We start from the raw sequence: 16,790 nt of genomic DNA on the forward strand, positions 1-16,790 counted from the left end.
ACATGAAACTATAGACATAAAACCCATATGTTTCTGGCTTATTTACCACTGTAAACCATATCTGTAAATTAAATACAAAGAAAACTACAAAAAATTCAAATTAATAGAATTGTTCAGTGTGACAGATGATGTTTAGATTTCATAGTAGAAAAACATAGCCTTAGGCCTGATTTCATTTTAAATCTGTCTAAGTATTTTACCTTCAGTGACAATAAAAGCTACAAATATAAATGAGATAGTGTTTTCAGTATTTTAACTTTTGTAAAATAAAACCTGCAAGTGCCTGTTCTCATCAGTAGTATTGTACAAGGTGGTATTAATGACTTTTGGGCTTTGTTGATCAGTTTAGGGTAATGAGACCTTATATCTAACCAAAACACTTGCTAGCAAGCATTCTTCAAATCTCAGTTTTAATGAGGTGTCATTTGTTCCCTGGAAGACAGAGCTAGCATTATTGAATTATTAAATCCTCATTAAATGGTTTTCTAAACCCATTGTTGCTGAAAGTGAAAATGGAAAAATGACATAGAATACTTACAGTCACATTCCTACTAATGAGTTTTTGCAAATTGTATTACCAGGACAGGATTCACAGAAGACTTATTATAGTGTATATATGTGATATTGGGTGTTAGTCTATTCGGAATTTACCATGCCTGTTTTACTCTATATGTCTGTGATTCAAGTTTTCCCTTGTATCTTTTACTCTGGCAGAATTACTGTAAAGCTTGTATATAATATGCCACAAGGACATTTGGTCTGAATGTGCTCTACACACAGTTGCAGAAGCAGCAGTAAAAGTTTAGTAACAGTGTTTATTGAGATAGTGGTTACTTACAATCAGAATATTAATCATTATTTTTAGTTTATCTCTGAAATGAAAATATGTACTTAATTCTTAGTTTCCTCCTCCTTTCTGATATGATTGTGATATGGGAAAGTAGTAATTTAGCAGATATTTTTCTGAGCATTATGTAGGGATTCATAATTCAAAGAATATACAAAACAAAACAAAACATGCCCTTCCCAGGGTAATGTAAGATACTTTAATGACAAACTATAAATATATGGATTTGTGCTTATCCTGAAGCATGCAGAGGGATGTGGGAACAAATTAAAAGGAGTTGAATAGGCTTTTAAAGGGTGAGAGGCTGAAGAGGGTTTGTTTAAATCAGGTAAAGACCAAGGTTATAAAAAGATAGATCATAATGATAAGAAATTTTTGATCCTTAAAAGTCTTTATTTTAATTTTATTGTCAAGGTAATGTACAGAGGGATTACAGTTGCTTAAGTAAGGTAGTGAGTATATTTCTTGTCAAACTTGTTACCCCCTCCCTCATTTTTCTCTCTCTTTCTGACCCTGCCACCCCCTTATAAGTCTTAATTGAACAGAAGATGTTTGTTTAGCACTTACCTCATATATACTGGAGCAGCCATGTTGATTTTAGAACTTAAGAGTATTGATGGCAGGATTTTTTAGACAGTTGCAGTTACTGCATTGTATTATAATGATCTGCATAAGTACTCAAAGCTTTTGGTGGAGTAACTGATAAAGGTAATGCTTAGAAACACAATTGAGGGGCCCAGAAGGTGGCTCAGTGGTAGAGTGCTTGCCTTGCATGCATGAGGCCGTGGGTTTGATTCCTCAGCACCACATAAGCAGAAAAAGCCGGAAGTGGTGCTGTGGCTCAAGTGGTAGAATGCTAGCCTTGAGCTGAAGAGCTGAGGGACAGTGCCCAAACCTTGAGTTCAGGCCCCACGACCAACAAAACAAAAAACAAAAAACAAAACACAATTGACCAACTACTCAAGAGTAAGGACATTCGGGGAGGAGGATAATAACATCTTGTGGTAGGGTCTTAATGTTTTCTGAATTACAGACCACTCTGTTCTGTTGAATTCTATAGAACTTCTTGAAAATGCAAGTATGTGCAACATTTGGCTTTTAGTTTCATGGGATTCATGTATTCTGAAGCCAGTCCATAAATTCCTAGATCAAAGTCTTTCCCTAGGAAATTGTACTCGGTGAATTTACACTTACCACCTAATATCAATATGAATAACTACTGTCTCTTGTAACTGTTTAAATAGGTTTATGGTTATGTCTTTTTCTTGTACTTTTGTTGTTATGGTGGGTTTTTTTTTTTTTTTTTGCTTATTCATTTGTTTGTTCTTTAAGGTGAGATCTTACTATATAGCTCAGGATGGCCTCTAGTTTACAATCATCTTATGTAGTCTCCAAGATCCTAGGATTACAAGAGTGTATCACCACTCCTGGGTCTCCTGTACTTTTCTTGAGTTTCCTTCATACTTGCAAAGAGTTAAGTCAGATAGTTGAATTGTTTATGAAGAAAGAATTTTTTTCTAATGGTTATGGCAAAACGTTGCTGGCCTGTTAAAGGTGGGGTGGGGAGGGGTGCCCATGGCTCATAATCCTAGCTGCTCAGGAGGCTGAAGTATGAAGGATTGTGCTGTGAAACCAGCCTGTACAGAAAAGTCTGTGAAATTCCATCTCCCATTTACCAACAGCAAGCAAGACTGGAGATTGTTTCTAGTAATAGAGCAATAGCCCCTGAGTAAACACACACACACACACACACACACACACACACACACACACACACACACACACACACACACACACACACACACACACACACACACACACACACACACACACACACACACACACACACACACGCACACGCACACACCACGCGTACGCGCTCACGAAACATACAAAAAGATAATAGACTAGAGTATAAATTTTGCCAGCAACTAAAAAGTAGCTGCTTCAGGAAAATCTGACATTTTTGTCAGTTCAGTAGCCCCAGGACCACCTTCTGGTATAGTGATTTGGTAGAAGGATTTATCAGACTCAGAAAAGCTATTATAATAAGTTATAGCTATGGTTTATTACAGTGAAAAGATACAAGGTTAAAATCAGCAAAGGTAAAGACAGTCCTAGAGAGAACAGGCTAATGTTCCAGGTGACTTCTTCCACTAGCATATCGTTTTTGTGCTGGCCCTGAAGCTTGAACTTGGAACCTGGATATGTCTCTGAGCTTTTTTTACTCAAGGCTAGCACTCTTACCAGTTGAGCCACAGCTCCCCTTCTGACTCTTTTTGGTGGTTAGTTGGAGATAAGAGCCTCATGGACTTTTCTGCCCAGGCTGCCTCTGAACTGTGATTCTGAGATCTCAGCTCCTCAGTAGGTACTATTACAGGCATCTAGTTCTTCCTTCTCTTTAATAATGACATGTGACAGCACATGGTGTTACCTGCACCTTGGTGTCTAGAGTTATTACTGAGAGGTCAGTTATTGTTTTAATCAGATTTTTCATTGCTGTTAGAGTATACCTGACAGAAGCAATATAAGGCAGGAAGGATTTATATTGCTCATGATTTTAGAGGTTTCTATCCATCATAGCAAGGAGAGGGTGGCAGAGCAGAGCCACTACATTATGGTAGCCACGAAAGAGAGGGAGGGAGAGGAAGGCTTTCTCCTTTCTTCCATAGGGGGCCCTACCCCAACAGCAAAACTAGGTAATCACATCACTGGTATAAATTAACTTATTGAATTGATACTACAAGCCAGGCCCTAAGGCAGACAGAAATATTCTTATCAAGGATAATATTCCAGAGATTCAGAGATTGTCCCAGGAACTAGTCAAGGCCAGTTCTGAAGACAAGTCTTTTTTTGGGAAGGTATAGAATTGAGCAGCTCAGCCCTTCTGAGTTGAACAGTAAATGTTCAGGGAGTTGCTATGCTCCTGACCTGCAGTCTGCTTAGCTGCTTCTTTTGTAGATATAGTGGACCTCCTCTTGTTTCATACTAGAGACCCCATTCCATACACGCGGAGTTTTCCCTTTTCCATGCCAGTGAGTAGTCATTTGAAAGTCTTACTGGATTTAGGGACATATCTTTGCTTTGTAGCTTCAGGAAACCACAGTGAAATATAAGTACCTATGTGCTAGCTATTTAACAAGTTCTTTTTTTTTTTTTTTTTTTTTTAATGCTGCTGTGTATCAGACCTAGTGTTAGATGGTAGACTTAAGGAATGATTGACATATGTCCGTGGCCTTAAAGAACTTACATTCTTACTGGGTAAAGTATTGTACTTCAGGGCACACTCATTAGAGAGCATGGCTGAGAGAGTTTGTATCTATATAGATGAGATGTTGGTAATAATTAAACTATCCTAAAGGGGTCATTTCTACAGTGATTCATAAAATTTTAAGTAGCTATAAACGGAGCTATAGTCTCCAGTTGTAGCTATGTTGTGTAGGCGATTGGAATGTAAATGAGTTGCTACTGATATAGTCTGCTTGACTTCATTCAGTGATAGTGACCCCAAGCTAGCTAGAATATATAAATTTCTCAGTAGTTTGCACAAAGACAGATAGAAAGTGTTTGGCCCACTATGCATTACTACATTACCATAAATCCTACATTACCATAAATGGCATTTCCAATCTACAGTGAGTCTTGTGGTAGTGTTTTCACACATTGCTCCTCAGTTGGGGTATATGTGAATTCACAGTTTTGGGAGATGTAACCATTAAAAAATGTACATTGTTTCAAATGGGAGGGCAAATGCTTATTATACCTCAACAAAATTTTATATGACAGTTTTTGTTTTCTGTACTTAGAAGCAAAATACTTAGGAAATACTTGGGGTGAAAATTTCACTTATTTCCTTGGGTTTCTGCAAAATTTCACTATTTCCTTGGATTTCTACAGATACATGACTCTTAGCAGAATTTGGATACTCTTAAGAGCAATGGAGAGTTTTGTGTTTTGAACAGTGAATACCAATTGTATGATAATAGGTTCAAGAATATATTAACAGCTGGGTGCTTGTTGGTCACACCTGTAATCCTGGCTACTCAGGATGCTGAGATCTGAGAATTACAGTTCAAAGACAGCCTGGGTAGGAAACTCTTTGAGCCTCCATCTCCAGATAGTCACCAAAATGCCAGAAGTGGACTATGGCTCAAGTACAAGAATTCCAGCTTTGAGTGAAAAGCTAAGGGTCAGTATCCAGCCTCTTAGTTCAAGCCCTAGTATCACCACACAAATACAAAAAAAAATATATTAACAGAATAAATGTTGGATCATTTCACACTTAATCTTGCTTTTTTTTTCCCCTAATAAAGTCTTGTTCTCTTTCTAGCATTACAGTGTTTCTGCCACCTATGTACAAAAGACAATTTCACCTGTGTGACGGATGGGCTCTGTTTTGTCTCTGTCACAGAGACCACAGATAAAGTTATACACAATAGCATGTGTATAGCTGAAATTGACCTAATTCCAAGAGACAGGCCATTTGTATGTGCACCCTCTTCAAAAACTGGAGTTGTTACAACAACATATTGTTGCAATCAAGACCACTGCAATAAGATTGAACTCCCAACTACTGGTAAGTCATTCTGTAACATTTTTATTTTCTGTATAAGAAAGCTTTTAGACTCTAAATATTATTTCAGAACTGGAAGGGATTTAGAAATTACCTAGTCCAACTTGTTCAAGGTAGAGGAAGAAGTTACTTGATTGTATTACAGATAAAAGTAAACATGAGCCGGGCACCTGTGGCTCACGCCTGTAATCCTAGCTGCTGAGGAGGCTGAGATCTGAGGATCATGGTTCAAAGCCAGCCCGGGCAGAAAAGTCCGTGAGACTTATCTCCAATTAACTGGAGATAAACTGGAAGTGGTGTTGTGGCTCAAGCTAGAGGGCTTTCCTTGAGCTGAAGAGCACAGGGAAGCCCCAGAATTCAAGCCCTACGACCAACCAAAAAAGAAAAAAAGAGTAAACCTGATTTTGACTACTGGATAGGCATTAAAGCAGGTAAATAGCCTTTTAAAAGTGAGCTTTGATGAGTCCCACAGAACAGTATGTCCTTAGGAATATCCTTTTTTCCCCCCCTTAGAGTGAATCTCTTTAGTTTTCTTCTTTCTTTCCTTCCTTCCCTTCTTCCTTCCCTTCTTCCTTCCTTCCTTCCTTTTCCTTCCTTCCTTCCTTTCTTTTCTTTCTTTCTTTCTTTCTTTCTTTCTTTCTTTCTTTCTTTCTTTCTTTCTTTCTTTCTCTCTCTCTCTCTCTCTCTCTCTCTCTCTCTCTCTCTCTCTCTCTCTTTCTTTCTTCTTTTCTTCCTTTCTTCCTTTCTTTCTTTTTTTTTCCTGGGGCTTGAACTCAGGGCTTGGGCACTGTCCCTGAGTTTCTCTTGCTCAAGGCTAGCATTTTACCACTTGAGCCACAGTGCTACTTCTAGCTTTTTCTGTTTATGTGTATGAGGAATCATATAACTCACCCTTCTCATGCATACAAGGCAAACACTCTACCACTAAGCCCTGTTTCCCTGCCCCTGTTTTCTTTTATTGTATGATTCTACTTTATTTATTTATTTTATTTTTATTACAGAGGAGTTACAATTACATGGCCAAGATAATGAGTACATTTCTTATCAAACATTGTTGCCTCCTCATTGTTTCCCCTTCCCGTCCCTTCCCATACTCCTCCCTTTTCCCCACCCAATCATCCCCCCACTCCCCACCAAAGTTGTTAAGTTCATTTTTCCACATAATGACTTGTACATCTCATTGTTGCAGTGGGTCCTGATTCTACTTTTTAAATCAGCTTTTAACAGGAAGGGATTAACAGCAGCACTGAACAGTCTAGATGAGGTTTTTTTTTATTTTTTTCTCTAAAGATGCTTTTTTTATTTTTTGGTTGGTCATGGGGCCTGAACTGTGGGCCTGGGCTCTATCCCTGAACTCTTCAGCTCAAGGCTAGCGCTCTACCACTTGAGCCACAGGTGCCACTCCCGGCTTTTTCTGCTTATGTGGCACTGAGGAATCGAACCCAGGGGCCTCATGCATGCAAGGCAAGCACTCTACCACTGAGCCACTTTCTCAGCCCTCTAAAGATGTTTTTAACTTTGTAGTTTCACCTTATTTATGACCTTTCCATATAAACTAACTATATATGATTGCTAACTTTTTTTTTGTTTTTGTTATCACTCATATTTGACACTTTAGAAAGTCTTAGTAGAACCAGCACTTTGAAGACTAAATTGAGTCTTAGGATTGGATTAATTTTAAAGTTCTGAGTTAAAGTTTATCACTCTTCCTAAGCCCCACATTCCTACTGTAATAATTGAGGAATATAAAAATGGGGGAAAACTTATATTAACATAAGCAGGCTAAACGGGAGAATTTCATCACATGCCAACACTTGTGAGGAATTGCTGTGGTTTTTATACAAATGACTAGACTAGTGTCAGGAGTTAGTGTTTTTCTAGCTGCCTAGTGATTTTTCTAGCTAGAGTGCACTTACTAATCTTACCATACACCTGGGCTTTCCCTTTTTCCTTGCCAGTGAGAAACTGGAAAGCTTGCTTGGATTTAAGGATTTAAGAATTTATCATACAAGATGTAAATAAAAATATCCCTAGCAAAAACCCACCAGTACCTTAGACTGAGGAATTGGGAATGAGATTATTCTGTAAGGGCAAATCTGAACTCTCCTTGGCAAGTAAGTTGGTTTGGTTTCATTGTTTCAGGAACAGATCAATTACTTAGCGATGGTACAAGTTTTATGTTGATTAAAGTAAGAAGTACTGCTTTAGTTCAGAGGAAAAAGCACAGTCCTGCCAGTTATGAAAGAGAGGCAGCCCTCTACTATGACTTCACTAGCTGTCATTTCTTTGTGACATTATGTAGGCACCTATAATTCTAATATGTCAAAGAAAATGGTAATTCTTGAATTTTGCATTTCCACTGTTTGAGCTTAAAATGTAGAATAGAGATTTGTAGGATATTGTGAAGAAGTTACTTCATTTTTAATGGTAAATAAAGTCCTCATTTCCAACTCCAGAGTAAGGAAACAGCAAAAATTACCAAAGAAAAAGATTTGGAGCTTTCAAAGATGGGGAAGACAGACTGAACTGGATAAATTAGCGTATTGTTATCCTATGAAATAGTCTTAGCATTCGCTCAAGAAGAACTTTGAGGCAGTCCAAGGTCTGCTTCAGTTGTTCACTACAAAATAAGGACATTTTATAATTTTAGAGAAACTATATTTTTTAAAACTATGTTTTAAATAAACATAATGTTGAGAGCAAACAGCAGGTTGGGATTATATAATTTTATATCAATTTAGAGAAAAAGACAATAAGTGAACAAATGAAGATATGGAGGACAAAGCTTGGCGATCCAAAATGCTTATTATAGTTTTGGAAAATAACATAGCATTCAGAAAAGATCAAGCAAGATTAGTGAAAAATATTTAAACAAATTATAGTTGTTAGAATAATTTTCAAGAATGAAAAAAATCATATAGACACTAGTTAGCCTATAAAAAGGTAACAAATATAGCTATAACTGATGTAAAAGATTGTCACACCAAAATCTGTCAATAAACCAAGATTTTTCATATACAAAAACAATAGCCATCTTTAGATAATTAAGTATTCAGTGGATATTGATGTACTTCTCCCTAAAGTAATCCAAATGATGATCTCAAAAATAGGAAAGATATGATATTTAAAAAATGGTGGTAAACAGCAAATCAGCAAAGCTTAGGATGACTGTCAGAATAATTGTAATTAACATGTATCCAAAATAATATACAAGATTATTAAAAAGAGATTATAAGAAAATAAATGGTTGGGACTCAAAAGCCCAGGTGATTAAAATAGTCTAAGAAGAATATATGTGTACAAAACTCTACTTTAAAAATAAGGGATAGGAAGTGGCGCTGTAGCTCAAGTGGTAGAGCGCTCGCCTTGAGCTGAAGAGCTGAGGGACAGCATCCAGGCCCAGAGTTCAAGCCCCACGACCAACAAAAAAAAAAAAAAAGGGATATAGTCAGGTGCCAGTGGCTTACCCCTGTAATCCTAGCTACTCAGGAGGCTGAGATCTGAGGATTGTGGTTCAAAGCTAGCCCAGGCAGGAAAGACTGTGAGACTCTTATCTCCAGTTAACCAGCAGAAGACTGGAAGTGGTGCTGTGGCTCAAGTGGTAGAGCGCTAGCCTTGAGCTGAAGAACTCAGGTACAGTGCCCAGGCCCAGAGTTCAAGCCCCACAACTGACCGCCCCCCCAAAAAAAGGATATATTTTGCTTAAAAAACAAACAGGTAACAATCTTAATGTGAATTATTTCAGGATGGTTAGGAAGACGGTAATTTTTCAGGCTTTTTATCTGTATTTATACATCTTTTCTCCCTTGCCATAAGCATATACTGGCCTTGGAATAAGAAGATAAGGCACAAGTACTTAAGGAAAAAAAAAAAGATGACTTTAAAAGATACTTGTGGTAGTTTCATATTACTGGTTCCTATACTAGTAACAAGTGGATGGTCCTAAGGTATTGGTGGTGGTTGGCCTTGTGATTTTGATGTCTGGAGACCATGGGAAGAAGTGAGAGGGTGCTGACAGCTAGTGGTCCTAAAAGGGAACCCAGTGAGGAAAGACTACATGATACATTTTGTTCTGGCCTTGAGTCCCATGAGTGGTTCCAGTGAAGCTCTGGGGCTAAGTGGTGGCAATAGGCAGTTAGGAAAGGTGGGGAAGTAGGAAGATGTGAGTACTACATACAGTGCTTTGTTATTGTTGATGTTTATTTCACTTGGGTCCCTTTTTCAGTGAAGCAGTCACCTGGCCTTGGTCCAGTCGAGCTGGCGGCTGTCATTGCTGGACCAGTCTGCTTTGTGTGTATTTCACTCATGTTGATGGTATATATCTGCCATAACCGCACTGTCATTCACCATCGAGTGCCAAATGAAGAGGATCCTTCATTAGATCGACCTTTTATTTCAGAGGGTACTACGTTAAAAGACTTAATTTATGATATGACAACATCAGGGTCTGGATCAGGTAATGTAATTGTTTTACTTTTTTTCTATGGAGTTTTTAAAATTACAGTATTTATTATAATTGTTGAAATTATAGTATTTACTCAATTATAGTATTTATTAGTATTTATTAAAACCTTAAGACATATTATTCCAGGTTTGAGCCTAATAAAAGTCGTTAAGCTTTGTCTATCGTTGACTATGGCTAATTAAGTGTAGATAAATTGGAGCTTACTTTTTTTGTTCTTGGAACAAGTGAGTCAGCTCCACAGTTGTATTACTTTCAGAGTATTCTCATATAATCTCATTTGTTTTTCATGAATATATGAGGTAGAAAGGCTGAGGGCAACTGTTCTCATTATATGAAGCTGAAGTTCAGGTTTTTTTTTTTTTTTTTTTTTTTTCCGGTCCTGAGGCTTGAACTCATGGCTTGAGCACTGTCCTTGAGCCACTTTGTGCTCAAGGCTAGCACGCTACCACTTGAGCCACAGCCCCACTTCTGGCTTTTTCTGACTAGTTTATTGGAGATAGGAGTCTCACCACCTTTCTGCCCAGGCTAGCTTCAAAACTGTGATCCTCAGATCTCAACCTCCTGAGTAGTTAGGATTATAGGTGTGAACCACTGGCGCCCAGCTAAGTTCAAAGATGTTTAAATTATCTGCAGCTACCCATTCTATTCAGGACTGTTTAGCAACTTTATTTTTGTATGCAAAAGTTGGCATGATATAAATGTGTTGAAATTGGGATGTTATTTTATCAGGTCTGTGTTTTTTGTTGTTGTTTTAGTTAAACCAGTGAATTCTTAGTCATTTCCTTCAGACAAAAATATAACCACTTTATTATTTAATATAGTTTTGTGGGCACATGGCCCCTGAGATGTTTACTTTTCTGTTGATTTTCATGGGATCAGAAATAATACTAATAATACTAATACCAAGGTAAATTTTAACACGCGCGCGTGTGTGTGTGTGTGTGTGTGTGTGTGTGTGTGTGTGTCTGTGTCTGTGTCTGTGTCTGTGTCTGTGTCTGTGTCTGTGTCTCCTGGAGCTTGAACTCTGGGTCTGGGCACTGTCCCTCAGCTCTTTAGCTCAAGGTGAGTGCTCTACTACTTGAGCCACAGTGCCACTTCCAGTTTTCTGGTGGTTTATTGGAGATAAGAGTCTCATGGACTTTTTCTGCCCGGCTGGGTTTGAACTGTGATCCTCAGATCTCAGCTTCCTGAGTAGCTGGGATTACAGGTGTTAGCCACCTGCGCCCGGCAATATTTCACTTTTAAACTGAGAGGGAAGTGTCTTTTACTTTTTTTTTTTTCCTTTCTTTCATGTGGTTGGGAAGGATACTGAGGGTGGAACATATCCCTATCCACTGCAGTTTTGGAATTTGATACTTGGCCTTCAAATTCCAGTATAAGCTTGGTTACTAATTAGTTCTGTGAGCTTGGTTAGGCTATATTTCCTCTTTGAACTTTTATTTCTTCATGAGAAATACAGAAAAGAAGCCAGGCACAGTGTCACATGCCTGTAATCCCAGCATTTGGGAAGTGGAGACAGGAGTACCGTGAGTGTGAGGCTAGACTGGGCTTAATAGTGGAACCCTGTCTCAAACAAATGAACAATCAAAAGAAGAAATACTGGGGCTGGGAAGGTGGCTCAGTGGTAGAGCGCTTGCCTTGCATGCTTGAGGCTCTGGGTTTGATTCCTCAGCACCACATAAGCAAATAGAAAAAAGCCAGAAGTGGCGCTGTGGCTCAAGTGGTAGAGCGCTAGCCTTGAGCTGAAAAGCTGAGGGACAGTGTCCAAGCCCAGAATTCAGGCCCCACGACCGGACCCCCCCCCAAAAAAAAAGAAATACAGAACACATTCTGTTATTAAAAATAAAGCAATTTGTTGGGACTTTACAATGACATATCTCTTTTGAAAACTATCTGCATCAGAAAAGGGCAGCCTTGAAACACAAAATCATATTAATGATGTGGAAAGCCCATATAATGAAAAATGTCTATATTTTAAGGAAGTTAATATATATTTATGCTTATGTATATCAGTACATTTGTTTAAGTACCATGAGGAAACTTATTCTTTGATCTGAAGCCTTCTGTAAAACTTGACAGTATATATTCAGTACTAGCTTGTTCTTTCCCTGAACACACGCAGACTTTTCCTGGAGCCCTGAAGGCAACCTTAGGGGCTCCTTGAGCCAGTTTGGGAATAAGGAAATTACAGGTTAGACTAAGAAGGAGCAGCTTGAGTATTGAAGATAATGATCTTTGGGCATTTTAAGGTGTGTGTGTGTGTCTCATTGATTTGGAGTTAGTTCAAATGGTTCCCAAATAATTTTTTTTGTTTTTTTAAAAATAAGTTATTCTTATCTAAAAGTCACAGAAAACTGGGGTGTCTGAAGATCATTTGAAATTAAATCCTCTAACAGGTTGCCAACTTGTACCTAGGGAAATCAAAGCAGCTCATGTTCACAAAGCTCGCTTAAATAATTAAAAGCATGAATGTGTGCATGGCATTGATTTCTAAACAAGCCTATATTTGCCTTTTAAAATATAGACATGAAGAATTAAATTATTCTTTTTCACTTCATGTGTTTTTCAAGGTTCATCAGGTATCATAGCTCTGTATTGTCTGAAAGCTTCTCTGTTTCCTTTTATGCCTTGCTTTGCAAATCTTTGTCTACATCATTTGCTTTTCTGTAGCCTTGGGCAAGTTAGCTGATGTCTCATGCTTCATTTATTTCATCTTTAAACTAAAAGCTATGACCAGTGAATGTTACCGGATTATTGTGTAGTTTGACTAAGACAAGATATTTGTTGTGAAAACAATTGGTAAAATTGAGTCACATCCAGAAAAGCCGCCTTTCTCTTTCTCTGTGAACTTCTTCAAGCAGAAATTATCTTCTCTTGAACAATGGCAGAAAAATCCATTTCCCTTACAATTGTAAAACCTACTGCTACCTTGTGCATAAGACTCATGCCTGTGAATACGCAAAATGATTATTCATAATACTGTTTTTAGTTCTTCATTCATTGAGGAAAAGGTAAAACAAAGCATTTCCTGTTTAGAGTCCACATGTTCATTACTCATTACCAGACCATATTTGAGGAAGGACCTTATTTCTACCTCTCAAAGAATGTACTTTTAACTTCAGAAAGACAGGGAAGACTGTGAAGAACTGGGTTGTAGCAACTCTCTGAAGATAACCTAATCTCTTGTATTAATTTTAGTCACAGGTTGTATATGTACTCATATTTAAACTGTAATTATAAAGCATATACCAGTTTTTGAAAGAATGAGGTCTGTGTTTGTTAGATTTTATGTGTGCTTGTGGTTGCTTGTATTTTATGTCTATTATTCAGATCTTTTTTTTTTTTTTTGGTCGGTCGTGGGGCTTGAACTCTGGGCCTGGGCACTGTCCCTCAGCTCTTCAGCTCAAGGCAAGCACTCTACCACTTGAGCTACAGCGCTACTTCCGGTTTTCTGGTAGTTTATTGGAGATAGGAGTCTCACAGTCTCTCCTGCCCGGGCTGGCTTTGAACCGCGATCCTCAGATCTCAGCCTCCTGAGTAGCTAGGATTACAGGTGTGAGCCACCAACGCCCGGCTATTATTCAGATCTTATATTCAGGTTTTATATACGCAATTTCCTCTCACAGTTTTTAAGAAGGGGAAACAGAGTAATATAGTAATCTAAATTTAGTATGCTTATTTTTGTCACTAGAAGAAAATTGTTATTTAAAAACATGCTTAGGTATTCATATGGGTTAAATCCAATAGAGAATATCATGAATCTAAATTTGGTTTTTAATTTTAATTCTGCCTCTAGAATCCAGTGTGAAGGGGAAGGCAACATTTCTCATTTTCCTGTTAATCTTTCCTGAACATTACTATTTATACAAGTATTAAACCTGATGGGAATTTCTGGACTTCCTGTGTGTAATATTTTCTTTATTACTCATTTGTATCCTCTCAATTTAATCTCTCGAAGTGAACTCCTCAATATACTTTTAAGTGTGTGATGTGGCTTGTATATGAGGCTTTAAGAAAATTTAGTGAGTCATTTACAGTAAAAAGCACATAATGATTAGAAGTTGGTTGCTCATAGTATAGAGTTCCTTGATTTATTTAAATCAGATGTTTTTTCACAGATCTGTTTTTATCTAGAGGTCTCCTTGTACATAAAACAATTGTTTTATATTAGACTGTTAGCTTGGAGGATATACAAGAAGAAGAAAAGACCCATCTGAGAAATTTAAAAACAAAAGAGAAGGATTTCTGATTAATTTCTGACTACATTTGGACTTAGAAGCATTTCATATCAGAGAATCAAAGGGTAGATAATTTACTGTCTTTGGGCTAATTTGATCTAGTAAATAGATCTAATATAAATTATAAATGCCATATTTATGTCTACATATATTGTGTAAATAAAATACTAGTATAGAAAATTATGTTAGTGTATTTTTAATGACAGTTCTTTCATGAATAGAGAATAAGATATTAAGTGATTGTCCCAAATATAGAATATCTTTCTCTTGGGTTGGGAATGTGGCTTAGTGGTAGAGGGCTTGCCTAGTACTCGATTCCTCAGTACCACATAAAGAAGGAGAAGAAGACAAATTACTGCAATAGATTAAAGCACATCAGACTTCCAGAAGTCCATTTGTGTTAATAAAAAAATGAAAAGAAGCGGTGCTGTGCCTCAAGTGGTAAACACTCACCTTGAGCTGAAGAGCTGAGGCCCAGATTTCAAGCCCCATGACTGACCGAACAACAACAACAAAATTTAAAAACACTCTCTGTCTCCTCCCCTTTCTCTTCCCCTCCCCCTCTCCACTCTTCCCCTCTCCTCTTCTCCTCCTCTCCTTCCCTCTTTTCTCTCTCTTCTCTCTTCTCGCCTCTTCTTCCCTCCCCTCCCCATTCCTCTCCTCTACTTCCTCCCCCCCCCTCCCCCTTGCCCTCTCTCCTCTCCTCTCCTGTCTTCTCTCTCTCTGCTGGTCCTGGGACCTGAACTTAGAGCCTGGGCAGTGTCTTTGAGCTTTTTAACTCAAGGCTAAGACTTTCTTGCTTGGGCTAGCTTTGAACTGCAATTCTCAGATTTCAGTAGCTAGGATTAAGGTTTAAGCCACTGGTCATGGCCCAAATATAACATCTCTTAAATATGTAGATGACAAGTAAATTCTTTTAAGTGAAGTAAGTATGAGACTATATTTGAATATAGGTATTTTGGAGTAAAGCAAGGTCATTTATTAAAAACAAAACAACTTTCCTACTACTTTGTATCATTCCTTCAGCTTTTGTGTCACATGGGCCACTTAATAGAAAGTCTTCAGTCTGTCTTGAAGCAGTTTCTATGATAAAATTTATTAAAACTTAAATCAAGGTTATTTCAATATTGTTTATTTTTTGTGCCATTTTTGGGGCTTGAACTCAGGGTCTTGGTGCTATCCCTGAGCTTCTTTGCTCAAGGATAGACTCTACCACTTGAACCATAGTCCCACTTCTGACTTTTTTTGGTGGCTAGTCCGAGATAAACATCTCATGGACTTTCTGGCCCAGGCTGGCTTTAAACTGTGATTCTTAGATCTTATCCTCCTGAGTAGCTAGGATATCAGGATTTCAGCCACAAGTATTTGGCTATTTCTGTGTTTTTCTGATTTTCTTATCATTTTTTTCCCATCTTACCAAAGTCATCTTTCTAAAATAAGATTTTAATACTACTTTTCCCTAATCATTGCCCTTTTTGAAAAATCTCAATGGGTTCTCTTTATCCACAGACCTCATTGGTCATTACACTATCCTTCATTGCTCTTCATGTTCTGGTGATAACCTCCCTTCCCTTCCATTGATGGCTCTTTAATTAATCAGACTGGTTCCTGAAACATGCACTATTTATTCTTTTTTTTTGGGGGGGGGGGCCCGGTCGTGGGGCCTGAACTCTGGGTCTGGGTGCTGTCCCTCAGCTCTTCAGCTCAAGGCTAGCGCTCTACCACTTGAGCCACAGCACCACTTCTGGCTTTTTTCTTTTTGCTTATGTGATGCTAAGGAATCGAACCCAGGGCCTCAGGCATGCAAGGCAAGCGCTCTACTACTGAGCTACCTTCCCAGCCCTATTTGTTCATTTTTATCACCTGCCTCTACTGCATACCTTTCCTACCTGTTGTATTTCTTTTTTCTACTTTGGTTCTGTCCCTGTGGTAAAGGACAGTCAAATTGAACTTAATTTACAATGCCTACCCTGACCTTACAGGCAGGAGTTTCTGGATTATTTTATTGTACTACTTTATTTATTGTTTTGTTTTGTAAATGTAGTCTATATCTCCTCGTGACATTTAAGTTCCTTAAAGGTAGAGTTTCAGGACAACTACTAAGTCACTCTACATTGTGTGTTATGGTTTTTTGAGGCACATATTTCTGATTATGTGAATACTATTTATTTTTGTCTTTAGGTCTACCACTGCTTGTTCAGAGAACAATTGCAAGAACAATAGTATTACAAGAAAGTATTGGCAAAGGTCGATTTGGAGAAGTCTGGCGAGGAAAGTGGCGGGGAGAAGAAGTTGCTGTGAAGATATTCTCCTCCAGAGAAGAACGTTCATGGTTCCGTGAGGCAGAGATTTATCAGACTGTAATGTTACGCCATGAAAACATCCTGGGATTTATAGCAGCAGACAATAAGGGTCAGTAGCATTTGCTAACTCTCACAGAGGGTAACAAAGTCTAATTAAGCCTTTTTAAAAGATCCGACTACTAAGTCTTATTATATTTGGTGAGAATAGATTTAGATCCTAAAGATGATACCCATTTAGCCAAATATAAACTTTAGGAAACAGATTCTTCTTCAAGATTGTCTTGAGCTGGTCGCCCGTGGCTCATACCTGTAATCCAAGCTACTCAGGAGGCTGAGATCTGAGGATCACAACTCAAAGCCAGCC

General features: G+C 38.1%; 1 protein-coding gene across 4 annotated transcripts in view; it reads left to right on the forward strand.

The window, feature by feature from the left end:
• Positions 1-16,790, forward strand: part of Tgfbr1 (transforming growth factor beta receptor 1) — a 65,352-nt gene that overhangs the window by 17,951 nt on the left and 30,611 nt on the right. For all 4 annotated transcript variants that reach the window (XM_070010612.1, XM_070010603.1, XM_070010594.1 and 1 more), the window contains exons 2-4: positions 5,178-5,423; positions 9,646-9,876; positions 16,305-16,535. In XM_070010612.1, coding sequence (XP_069866713.1) covers positions 5,178-5,423; positions 9,646-9,876; positions 16,305-16,535 — 708 coding nt within the window. The remainder of the gene's footprint in view (positions 1-5,177; positions 5,424-9,645; positions 9,877-16,304; positions 16,536-16,790) is intronic.

Source organism: Dipodomys merriami, unplaced genomic scaffold (genome assembly GCF_024711535.1).
Source record: "Dipodomys merriami isolate MVZ:Mamm:240054 unplaced genomic scaffold, mDipMer1.0.p SCAF_11, whole genome shotgun sequence".
NCBI lineage: Eukaryota > Metazoa > Chordata > Mammalia > Rodentia > Heteromyidae > Dipodomys > Dipodomys merriami.